The sequence below is a fragment of the Diabrotica virgifera genome, chromosome 4, assembly GCF_917563875.1.
Source record: "Diabrotica virgifera virgifera chromosome 4, PGI_DIABVI_V3a".
Lineage (NCBI taxonomy): Eukaryota > Metazoa > Arthropoda > Insecta > Coleoptera > Chrysomelidae > Diabrotica > Diabrotica virgifera.
Genome location: NC_065446.1, coordinates 38196544 through 38209553, shown reverse-complemented (window position 1 = coordinate 38209553; position 13010 = coordinate 38196544). Strand labels below are relative to the sequence as shown.

At 31.3% G+C, this 13010-nt stretch overlaps 1 protein-coding gene across 1 annotated transcript in view; it reads left to right on the top strand.

Annotated features, from left to right (window-relative positions):
• LOC114324934 (PAX3- and PAX7-binding protein 1) overlaps window positions 1-5220 on the top strand; it is a 42003-nt gene extending 36783 nt beyond the window's left edge. The window contains exon 7 of the mRNA XM_028272855.2: window positions 4639-5220. Within this exon, the coding sequence (XP_028128656.1) occupies window positions 4639-5158 (520 nt within the window). The 3' untranslated portion in view covers window positions 5159-5220. The remainder of the gene's footprint in view (window positions 1-4638) is intronic.
• The last annotated feature ends 7790 nt before the right edge of the window (window positions 5221-13010 follow it).

Genomic DNA, 13010 nt, shown 5'->3' with positions numbered 1-13010 from the left:
GACGGACATTAGTAGCACATTTTTGGTATACTCCACTAGCACAAAAATATTATTAATCGGTTCCTCATTAGAAAAATTCATATTAGTAATGGTAACAAAGCAACTGGAACTATAAAAATAGTATAATATCAAATTTTTAAGCAAATTTAGGGTCATAGCCGACTAGGTAGAATATTGTATGTTTTTATTAATATTTTGCGCACCAACAATCTTAACTACGAATTTATTTGGATATCTCGTCAAATAATAATAAATTAGGGATCAGGCTGGATTATCATTAATTTTTTTTCGAAAAATTATTTTTGATTAAATATTTTTACGGCCACCTAATAAAATTTCACGTAATTTTTGTTGCAATTAATGTTTGGCTTAAAGAATCGCGAATAACTTACAAATTAAAGCACTTAGGTATAGGGAATGCTTAATAAATAAAAAAGTACCATAAAATACTCATTCCGAGTTTCTACCAACCCTGTATACTAAAATTAAACATTTCGCTATACTGTTAATGTTTAACAATAGTAGACTATATTAAAAATCGTCTAAACATAAAATAAAAATTTGATGTCAAATCACTACAATTCTACAGGGTGTAAATGTTGCTACGAAATTAACAAAAAAACGTAATTATCTTTTAAACTACCTCGTATAATATTACAAAACCCTATTTTTTAAAAAAGAAACATTGAGGAGAATCCAAAAATGTAAGAATATACAGGGTGTTCCATTAAAAAAAAACATAAGTTTGTGTCACCCTGTCAATACGCACGCACTTTAAAAGTATTTTTAGATTATGGTCCTATCTGTGCCCCAACTTTTTACCTAAATAACTTTTTTTCGTATTTCTTACGACAAACGAGTAATTGGACTTTGTCACACTAATGCCCCACCCTGTATATTTTGACTGGTGTGGTTGTTGTCATTTATTATGGAGCCTAGGTAGGGAAAAGTGAGGTATATTCGTAGGTATGATTGTCTACCTTCAGATTCTCATGTTGATTCGACTTTGTGCACTTCATATACAGAGTTGCGATAAAGTATGGAACCAAGCAAATATCTTTGAAACGAAAAGAACAATATTTATGAAACTTTGCATGCAAGTACAGTGACGCAAAAGGCATCTGATGCTATATTTTTTGTTACTACTCCACTTCCGGTTTCAACGGAAATACCCTTAACTTATTTATTTTAAATGGGACACCCTGTATATTTTCGCAGATTTTAAAAGAACTTGATACTTTTAATTCATACACACCAAGTTTGAAAGAAAAAACTATTAAAACAAGAAATAAATCTCTTGCGTTAGACCAATGATATTAAAAATAAAAATAATAATTTCAAATGTTGAAAATGCTTGCTGTTCACCTCCTGACAGCGTGCAAGCCTATAAATAAATTCGTGAGTCACTTTTTGCAAGATTTCTCCACGTATTAGTTCACATTCATAAATTATTCTTTGTCTCAAATCCTGCAAGCATGTTGGTCGCCTAACGTAAACACGTGATTTTAAATCACCCCAAAGAAAAAAATCTAACGTGTTGAGGTCCGGAGAACGAGCGGGCCACTCTATGAATCCTCTACGTCCAATTCATCGATTTGGAAAATTCACTTACAAAAAATGAAAATTCACCATAACCGATTATCATTAAAATTTCAATACGTTTTTTTTTTTCACTTAAATGAACCATTTTTAATACAACTTATTTCTGCCAATTAGTTCAGTAACAGTTTTACCTACTATACTAAATTCAAATAAGTCATGCAGTGCATGTAAACAACAATTTTAGTGTACAGTATAGATGGTACTCGTTTATTGTCTACTACGTTGTATTAATACAAAAAATTATCTACAGACACTGTTTAACAAATTTTTTCTACCAAATTTGGTATGTATGAATTAAAAATAACAACTTCTTTTAAAATCCGCAAAAATATACGGGGTGTCCCATTTAAATTAAATAAGTTAAGGGTATTTCCGGTGACACCGGAAGTGAAGTAATAACAAAAATATGGCAACATATGCCTTTTGCGTCACTGTACTTGCATGCAAAGTTTCGTAAATATTGTTCTTTTCGTTTCAAAGATATTTGCTTGGTTCTATACTTTATCCCAACCCAGTATTTTGTTTTAATTTCATTTATATACATATAGACCAAATGTAGCAGCTTCTCGTTTCAGCTCTCTAGCGTTTTCGCATAATACCCTTTTGTTGCGGCTTATTATGGCAACATCATCCGCATATGCGCATATATCTTATATTAATATAGCCGTTCATATCCAATTTTCTAATAACAGCTTCCAAAGTTAGATTAAAAAGTGTGATAAGGCATCCCCTTGCCTAATTCCATTTTCAATATCAAATGCCTGTCATATCTCTATCTATTCTCGCCATGGCTTTGGAAGCCTACAAAGTCATTCGTATAAGTTTAACTATCTTATTGGGCATCCCCAACATAGCTAGTTGCTTTAACACCTTTCTACTCCATCAAACCTGTTTTAGTTTTAAATTGATACGTTATATTCAACACATTTTTCATGTATACCTCTTAACATTATGTATTTGGTCTGTAGTTGACCTGTTTGGTCTGGAACCACATTGGTATTCACCAATCATTTCTTCTTAAAACGAGTCCAGGCGACTCTATATAATTCCTGATAATATCTTGTACTTAGACGACATGCGACATTTAAAACTGTTATGCCCCTATAATTTTTGCAGAGGCGTTTGTCTGCCCTTTTTTACATAGGAAGTATGATTCCTACTTTCCAATCTTCAGGGATGACTTCTAGTATCCATATGCAGCAGATTAGTTTATGGATACGCGTCTATAGCAAATGTCCACCATTCTTTAGTTCTGCAATTATTCCATCTGTGCCAGGTGCTTTTTTATTTTTTAGATGTTTTATGACGTTTATAGTTTCTTCCAATGTTGGTTGTTCAGCTAATTGTTCTACTGTGTGCTGAATTATTTCCTCATCTTGGTTTTGTTCCTTTTATGGGTTTACGAGCTCTTGAAAATGCTCCGTCCACTTTTTCATTAGTTCCTCTTTCTCGCTGATAATTGCCACATTTTTGTCCTTGCAAACTGTTGTGTTGTCATGTATCCTTGTGTGTATTGCTTGATTTCCTTGTAAATCTAAATTGATGTACATATTTTATATAAATACAGGGTGTTTCATTAATAATTGTCCATATAGTAACTGGAGAAACCTTAGCACAAAATACGAAGATTTAACCTAAAACACTTAAATAAAATGTGGCTCCTTACTGAGTTACAGGGTGTTTTATCTAAAATTTTAAAAACTATTTTTGCTTAGTATTTTAAAACTATTCGATGTATATTTTTCATACTTGGCAGGAAGTATAGGTACTGTAAAAACTACTAAATTATGTTAAACAAACGTTTATGGCTATTACCAGAGGCGTACGACGGGGGAAAGTGACTGGTTGACACTTTTCAAATTCTACGCCACTGGCGAAATTGCTATTTTAGTTCAATTTTTAGATTCTCCAATACTTTCTATAAAAATAATATACTCTTCATTCGTAACGATAAAGTCACTAGTTTTCGAGATATTTGAAACTAAAACTGAAACAACACGGTTATTTTGATCAGTGTATTGTGTCGCTTCATTTTTAATTTCAAATATCTCGAAAAATAATCATTTTATCGTTACGAATGAAGGGTATATTATTTACATAAAAAGTATTGCAAAATCAAAAAATTACACTAAAATAGCAATTTGGTCAGTGGCGTAGAATCAACCAGCTACTATCCCCTGTCGTACGCCTCTGGTAGTAGCTAGAAACGCTTATTTATTTTAATTAAGTAGGGTGTACAGTACCTACACTTTCTGCCAAGTATGATAAGGATACGCCAAACAGTTTTAAAGTACTGGGCACAAATAAGTTTTAAATTTTAATCATATGAATCATATAATAAATTAATTAAAATAACTGTGCCGTTTCATATTTAACTTCAAATATCTCGAAAACTAATGACTTTATCGTTACCAATGAAGAGTATATTATGCACGTAGAAAGTATTGTAGAATCTAAAAATGGCACTAAAATAGTAATTCCTCCAGTGGCGTAGAATTTGAGAAGGGTCAACCATTAACCATCCCCTGCCGTACGCCTCTGGTAGTAGCTAGAAACGTTTGTTTATCATAATTTAGTAGGGTGTCTAGTAGTCGCACTTTCTGCCAAGTATGAAAAGGATACGTCTAACAGTTTTAAAATGCTGAGCAAAAATAGTTTTTAAATTTTTAGATAAAACACCCTGTAGCTCAGTAAGGAACCACATTTTATTTAAGTGATTTAGGTTAAATCTTCGTATTTTGTGCTAAGGTTTCTCCAGTTACTATATGGACAATTATTAATGAAACACCCTGTATAGTCCGTTCGCTAAACTCAGACACAACTGGCTAGTGATTTTAGTAAGTAATTTTGCCAATTTGGCTAAATTGGCAAAAAAGATAATTACCAAAGAGTAAATAATTTGCCAATTTTGGCAAAATTGGCAAGAAACAAAAAAATTACCTACTAAAATCACTAGCCAGTTGTGTCTGAGTTTAGCGAACCGACTATACCTGTATTTTTTCAATTTCATATATCTAATAAGCATTTTTGTTTTAGGCTTGTAGGTATTATAAGCAGATATATACGAAGATTTCCTAGTTTGGGCCCTTCAAGTAAATCACTCAACAATTTGTTCAATGCCATTTTACATAAAATGAAAAGATCTCTAGAGCACGATGTATTTATACCAATAACTCCCAAATTAGTGGATAACAAGTCTCAGTTCTTCCAGCGACAGTTCGCGAGTGGTTTGAAGTTGCTGAAAAATATAACCAGTTGGCAAGGAATTCTTAACGACAACTTACTCAAGGAACTCGCTCTGAGGTCGTTGCTTGACCGGTACTTGTTAACTGGTTTGAAATTTTGCTCTCTCATAGATGCTGTACAGAAAGTGAAACTTATTAGTTTAATTTTGCCCAGGATTTGGTTACAGAGCAGTACGCCTGAATTTAAGAATTTCAGCAATGCAATTGTGAATCTGCACCAACAGCTAGATAAGAATAACCCGTTACATCTTGAACCAATTGAAACAATTACAAATATTATGAAAACTTTGAGGTCTTTCATGCAAACTTAAATATTATTCTATTAGTATGTCTATTTATTATTATAAGCAATAAAATTATATCATAAATTGTATTTTATTTTTGTCATTCTTCATTGCATACTCAAAAATGGAAAATATTAGAAGCAACACAGAAAAAAGTAAAGAGTTTAAAAAAACAAAATAAGAGAAGCTAAACGATTATGCAGGCAACAGAAGAGAAAATTACTGGAAAACAACTAGAAACAATAGCAGAAAACTATGTTCAAAAAGAAGTTAAAAATTTAACTAAGAAAAATCCAAGTGTATGGAAATGAGAGGAGAAAATGCTGACGAAAATAAGTGGATTACCTACTCTAAGGACAAATGACAAAGATTATAAATTTGAGAAGGTAACTAAATTGGAGTAACAGTTACAAATAGAGCAATACAGGACACGAATAGAGACATAGATAAACGGTTGTTGAAAAGTAGCAAAGCAGTAGGTTCATTAAACTCACTGTTGAAGGCAAAAAACGTGTCCAAGGCATCCAAGATCCGAGCGTATGAAACAATAGTGAGATCAAAAATATTGAGAAACATGGGCTCTATAAACCTACCAATCGTAGGTAGATATAAAAATAGCAGTTATTTTATTAACTATTACTTTGATCCACTAAGTGTACGAACCATTATTTCTTTCAAAGGCCAACGGAGCAAAATGAAAAAAATTTGACGCATGTCAAAATTTTCAATGTGTTTTAAATGTATTCATTTTTTTTTTCTAATCCTGAGAAAACTAATAAATATTTCTAAAAAATTTAAACGCAGAATGAAAGATTATATTATTACCGAGGGCCGAAAGTCCCTGAAAATTTCTATAATGTGTATTTTAATAAGTTACAAGGGTGAAAATAAAAGGAAAAATTTAGTGTGATTTTAATTGCAAATATTTCATTCAAAAGAAACTTTTTGTTTATTCTAAGGGACTTTAATCCTCGGTAATAAAGTAGACTTTCATTCTGCATTTAAGTTTTTCAAAAATACTTATTAGATTTCTCAGGATTCGAAAAAAATGAATACATTTAAAACACATTGAAAATTTTGACATGCGTCAAAATTTCGGCATTTTGCTCCGTTCCCCTTAAACTAAACTATTACTCCATTCACTCACGGTGAAATATAGGGCTTTTAATTCACAGTCATTTGTTTCGAGCTTCTGTCATGTGTCACATAATATTAATATACCTACGTCATACGTTATTGGTATATAACAATGATACAAACCAAAGACGTATGACGTAGATATATTAATATTATGTGACACATGACAGAAGCTCGAAACAAATGACAATCGATGAAAAGCCCTATTGCAAAATCTCTGAATTTTAAGGAACAGCTTCGATTGGCATGAAATTTGGCATACACATAGCTAACAAGTCAAAGAAGAAAATTATATTGTGTCGACGTGTGCTTTTGCCCTAGGGGAGCACCACTCCTTCACGGGGGAAAAATATACTTACGTTAAAAATAAGTCCGGAAGTGAATAAACTGACGAATTGTAAGTAACTATAAAGTTAAGTTGTTCTATAAAGTTTTTATATTACTTAGGTTAATATCTACTTTTCGAGTTATTTGCGAGTGAATATGTTCATTTTTCAACAAAAAACCACGTTTTTAGACAGTTTTTCGTCTTCCACCGTTTTCCACCAACAAATTACTCAAAAAGTAAGTATTTTCCGAAAATATATTCTTAGGAAAAATTTTGAAAAATAAACATTTTCTTCAAAATATTATATTATTATTTTTTATTTAAAACCAATTTTTTAAAAAAGTAAGCACTTTTAAATGGTGAAACTTCCAGATTTAGTGGAGTCAATGGAGGTTTTCACCTCCGATTTCGTTGAACCTTCATCTAATTTTATGAAAATTGGTGAGTAGTTAGAGGATACCTCAAGGAACAAAGGTGATATGATGCTAACTTGCGCTTTTACCCTGGGGGTGGATGCCACCCCTTCTCGGAGGTGAAAATTATTTCATTAAAAATAATACCATAAATCGATAAAGGGGCAAATTCTAAGCAAAATTTGTTATATAAAATTATTAATATAAATCAATACTTTTTGAGTTATTAAAGAACAAAGATTTTATTTTTTCGTAAAAAAATGCATGTTTTAAAGCTGTTTTTCACGTGTAACTCAAAAACTATAAGCTTTTACAAAAAAGTTATTATTACCAAAATTAAAGATAATAAAAAGTTGAATACACTTCCCATTTAAAGAAGTACACTAATGTTAATTCAAATTAAGTTATGGGTAATTGAAGGTATATTTTTTTTGACGAGTACGCAAATTTAAGTATTCAACCTGAAATAACGGGAAAACGATGCATTTTATAAAATATACCTACTAAACACTTGTCAAAGTACTTTGGAATACTTATCAAATGAGCTTCATAAGACGTTAATAGCATCAAAATTAAGCAAGTTATGATGAAAATAAGAGAACGTTTTGGATTTTTTTTGGAAAAAGTTAAAAATAAAACATCTTCATTTCCAGAAAAATTAAAATTTATAGAAATCCTTAAAAGAGTTTCTTTATAATAGCATAAGTAATGATTTCAACAATTTTGACCTGTTTAGAATGCATATTTTTGAAAAAAAGATGTAATTTAAAAAAATCAGAATTTTTCAGATTATCGTAATTCTCATTTTCTTTTCATAATAACTCCAAAAATACTCAATATACGAAAAAAATTATATATGGTTAAATTTTAGTTTTTTCTGTACCAAATATTTTATGTCTTACTATTTCTGTAGGGTACAAAATAACCGAGATAGAAACGTTTTAAGCTTAAATTTTGCCTGCGAGAATCATGTAACCGGGCAATTTAACCTTTTATTTTTAAAAAAGTAAGGGGTTTAGAAAATTAATTTTAACGTGGTTTAAAAGCCCTTAGTTTCAGCTTTCAAATAGTTTTTAGGCGAGTCTCATGTCTCAAAATTAACGGAGTTATTAAAAAAAAACAATAACATTTTTTGGAAAAATTTTTAAAAGATAAATTTTGAAAAAATTTTGGTGCATAAATTTTAATGCTATCAACTTGTTCGTGGGCTCATCTGATAGATATTTTTAAATACTTTGACAAATGTTTAATAAGTTTGTGTTATAAAATGCATAATTTTCACGTTATTTAAGCTTTAATACTTAGATTTGGGGTAGTCGCCGAAAGAAATATACATTCAATTACCTATAACTCACTTTTAGTTAACACTAAAAGGTTTTTCTAGTAAGGAATTTATTTCATTTTTTATTATCTTCAATTTTGGTAATAATAACTTTTTTGTAAAAACTTATAGTTTTTGAGTTATTTATAAAAAATCGGTTAAAATTGTGCGTTTTTCTCAGGAAAAATTAAAATCTCTAATCTTTAATAACTCAAAAAGTTATGATTAATTTCAATAACTTTATATAACAAATTTTGCTTAGAGTTAGTCCCTCTATCGAATTATGGGGTTATTTTTAATAAAATAATTTTCACCCCCGAGAAGGGGTGGCATTCACCCCCAGGGTAAAAGCGCAAGTTTGCACCATGTCACCCTTGTTCCTTGAGATATCCTCTAACCACTCCCCAATTTTGATCCAAATCGATGGAGGTTCAACGAAATCGGAGGTAATAGCTCATATCCACCTTCAGTGACTCCACTAATTATATAAATATACATAAGTGAAGTAAATTGTAAAGCTATAACGATTAATTTCATTTGGGATGCTAATTAAGCGGAGATTTTCACGATGTTTTTTACTAAAAAAAAGGGAAGAACTTTATTTTCAGTGTTATCGGCTTACTTTTGCTACTAGAAACTTTTTTAAAAAACGAAAATAAAGCTTTTTTTAAGGACTTTAAAAAAATTTTTAATGATTTTTGCCCAAAAAGTGCTTCATTTTTTGGTTATTTTACGTTGAAATGTTCGATTTCTAATTTGACGAATAAGAACCCACTTTTCTCGAGCTACAACTCTTTTTCTACTATTTAGATCTACTGACTTCATGCGTGCACAAATTTTTTAAAATTTTTTTATAAGCTCTATTTTTGCTAGGAACGATTTTTTAAATAAAATACACACTTTTTGTGTTAGTTGCGAAAAACGGTCTACAACCGTGGTTTTATGTTGAATAATGAACAACATACTCATTCGCAAATAAATGGAAAAATATTGACTTAGTAGAACAAACTGTATATTATTATGGAACAAAAGTTGCCTAGAATTAGTCAGTTTATCCACTTCTGGACTTAATTTTAACATATATTTTTTCATCACCGACGACGCAATATCATTTTTTCCTTTGTTATAAATTAGCTATGTGTACATATGCCAAATTTCATGTCAATCCAAGTGGTTCTTGAAAATACGGAGCAAAAACCGTGAGCAAATGGACTATAATAATTATGTAATACCTACTTATAATTTATTTGTTCTCTGATACTGTAATCGTTGTTTTTTGTAAATATTTATACATTTTCGTAATAACTTATCAGTATATTACTTTCCTGCTGCTGAAAATCTAAGAGCAGAAAATGAGGGTTAAGGTACGATTCCGACATCGACGGCAGGCGGTAGACTGCAACTGTAGACGACAGTTGCAGTTGTCGCCGTGACAGACATCACTACTTTGCACTATTAATTTGTATGAGACTGATTCCGACATCTAACTTCAATTGCTGTCCGGCAGAACGTCAGTTGCTAATAATTATACAAATTAATAGTGCAAAGTAAATATGTATGTCATGGTAACAAATGTAACTGCAGTTTGCAGTTGCCGCTTGCCGTCGATGTCGGAATCGTACCTTTACCCAGAGGGCCATTCTAAGAATCACAAGGCGACAGAATACCAATTAATATCAGAAAAAGAACAAAAATCAAAGACATAGCAGAACATGTAGCAAAAAAGAAATGGAAATGGACAGGTCACGTGGCAATAGCACCGAACAACAGCTAGACTGGAAGATTATTAGAATAGCGACCGCGGGCGGACAATCGGATAAACGAAGCAGAGATCGACCACCAACGCGCTGGAGTGACGATGCGCGATGTAAAGAGAACTGCCGGGAACTGGATAGCTGGTAGCTCAAGATAGAGAGAAACTTAGAGAAGACCTATGTTCAGCAGTGGACTATATCGGTTAGATTATGATGATGATACTTTCCTAACACATAAAAAATAAAAATGTATACCATTTTTATTCAGTTGCAATGCGAAGGCAAAACAATCTTATTTTTCACTTAGAATACGGAGCGCAGTCCAGCACTCTGAATCGACGATTTTCGACTCTTATTGGAGTCTCATCGGAGAGACGTAGGCCTGCTGCTCGTTACTCTAAGTGACCAACAACGAGAGTTTATCCCCCACACCGCAACTGACGTGAATGGATTAGGTGACTAGCGTCATCTGGCAATTGAAAGGTAAAGTTTTCAATCCTAATAGCGACATTAATAATATTGAAAAATATTAAAAATATTACTAAAAGATTTTTAAATTGAAAACTTATTAGTCCATTTCCCTGGTGACACCTCCAATGCTTCTACAATATGCAAGCCAAATGGATGCTGCAGTGAAGACAAAAGGGAAGGAATTCTACACTATGCAATTCACCCGTCTGCAGCTTAGTAAAGTTCCAACGGAAAATGGACCTAGTTACTCTATAGGAGTAATACTAATATAAAAATAAAAATGTATACCATTTTTATTCAGTTGCAATACGAAGGCCAAACAATCTTATTTTTCACTTAGAATAGTTATACATAAAAAATAGTTTATAGATTTTATATATCACTATATCAATTCACTATATCAATTCACTAAGTATATCATATACCGTATATCAATTCACTAAGCTACAAAAACTACTTAAAAAGGAAGGAGGAAAGGGGCGCCTAAAATTACTTGCCCCGGGGAGCTTGAAAGCCTTGGCGCGACCCTGCATAGGTACTCCTCTAATATCACGATTGGTCCATAGAAAATTATTAAAATCCATATACCATATACCACTGAAGTAAACATCTGTAACACCCTCTTTTATAAAGTTAATATCGAACAAAACCGAAAAATATTTAGAAATAGTAATCAATCATGTCCTGTCTCTTAAAAAACAATCTTGAGGTAGATTTTCGCCGTACCTTTCATTTGTCGTTAGCTGTGCTATTCACAAGTTGAATGAGCAAAACGTTTCTTAAAAAGTACAAAATTCATCTACACTTGCGATTTCTAAGGAATAGGAATCCTCTAGGTCCTTCAAAATATGACTTGCGTAAAATTTTTTGAAAGAATATTTGACACACGCTATACACAAGACGTGGAAAGGTTTAAAAAAATCGTTGTTTGATAATGGGTAAGTCTTGGGGATATTTCATAGAATGATTTTTGATTGATTGTAGGTTTTATGTCCTTTATACATTTTAAGTCCTTTCAGTTAAGTGACGTTAGAAATTTTTATCAAGCGTGTTTTTCATTACAAGTCTTTACACATGATTTAGCTATAAGTGGATAGTGGATATACCTACTAGCGTGATTTGTTGTACATACTTAGGTATTGTAGCTTTTAGCTTTGTGTATGATAACTTACACTACGAGGGCTAAAAATACAATTGATATAATATAATAGTACAATAATATAATTTAATACTATACAGGGTGAGGCAGATAACTGGCCTATTAGAAATATCTCGAGAACTAAAGGCAACAGAATCATAAAAATTGGAATACAGGGGTTTTGAAGGATGATCTATTAAATGAAAATATTTTCATCTCTTTGCAACTTCCGGTTATACCGGAAGTTGCTTATAACTTCGTTTTTTAAATGGGACACCCTGTATATTTTTACATTTTTGGATTCTCTTCGATGTCTTCTTTCTTAAAATATGAGGATTTGTAATGTTATACAGGGTATTTTAAAAGATAATTACGTTTTTTAATTAATTTCGTAGCAATATTCACACCCTGTAGAATTGTAGTAGTTTGACAACTAAAACTCTACTTACGTTCAAATGATTTTTAATATAGTCTACTATTGTTAAGAATCATTAGTATAGCTAAATTTTTAATTTTAGTATACAGGGTTGGTCGAAACTCGGAATGAGTATTTTCTGAGTTTTCTTAAATAGAACACCCTGTATTTTAGTATTGTAATGAAATGATATTTTATGCTACTTTTTTATTTCTTAAACATTCCCTATACCTAACTGCTTTAATTTGTGCTTAATTGTTAATCGCACCAACAATCTTAACTAAGTAGGTATTTCGATAGCTAAACCATTATTGGTGATTTTAAGGATCAGTCTGGATTAATATGTATTTATTTCTGAAAAATTATTTGGGATTGAGTATTTTCACGGCCAACCTAATAAAATTTTACGTATTTTTTGTTGCAATTAATGTTTAGCTTGAATCACCAATAACTCACAAATTAAAGCAGTTAGGTATAGGGAATGCTTAAGAAATAAAAAAGTAATATAAAATATCATTTCATTACAATACTAAAATACAGGGTGTTCTATTTAAGAAAACTCAGAAAATATTCATTTTGAGTTTCGACCAACCCTGTATACTAAAATTTCAAAATTAGCTATACTAATGATTCTTAACAATAATAGACTATATTAAAAATCACTTGAACGCAAGCAGAGTTTTTAATGTCAAACTATTACAATTCTACAGGGTGTGAATGTTGCTACGAAATTAATAAAAAAACGTAAATATCTTTTAAAATACCCTGTATAATATTACAAAATCTCATATTTTAAGAAAGAAGATATTGAGGAGAATCCAAAAATGTAAAAATATACAGGGTGTCCTATTTAAAAAACCAAGTTATAAGCAACTTCCGGTATAACCGGAAGTTGCAAAGAG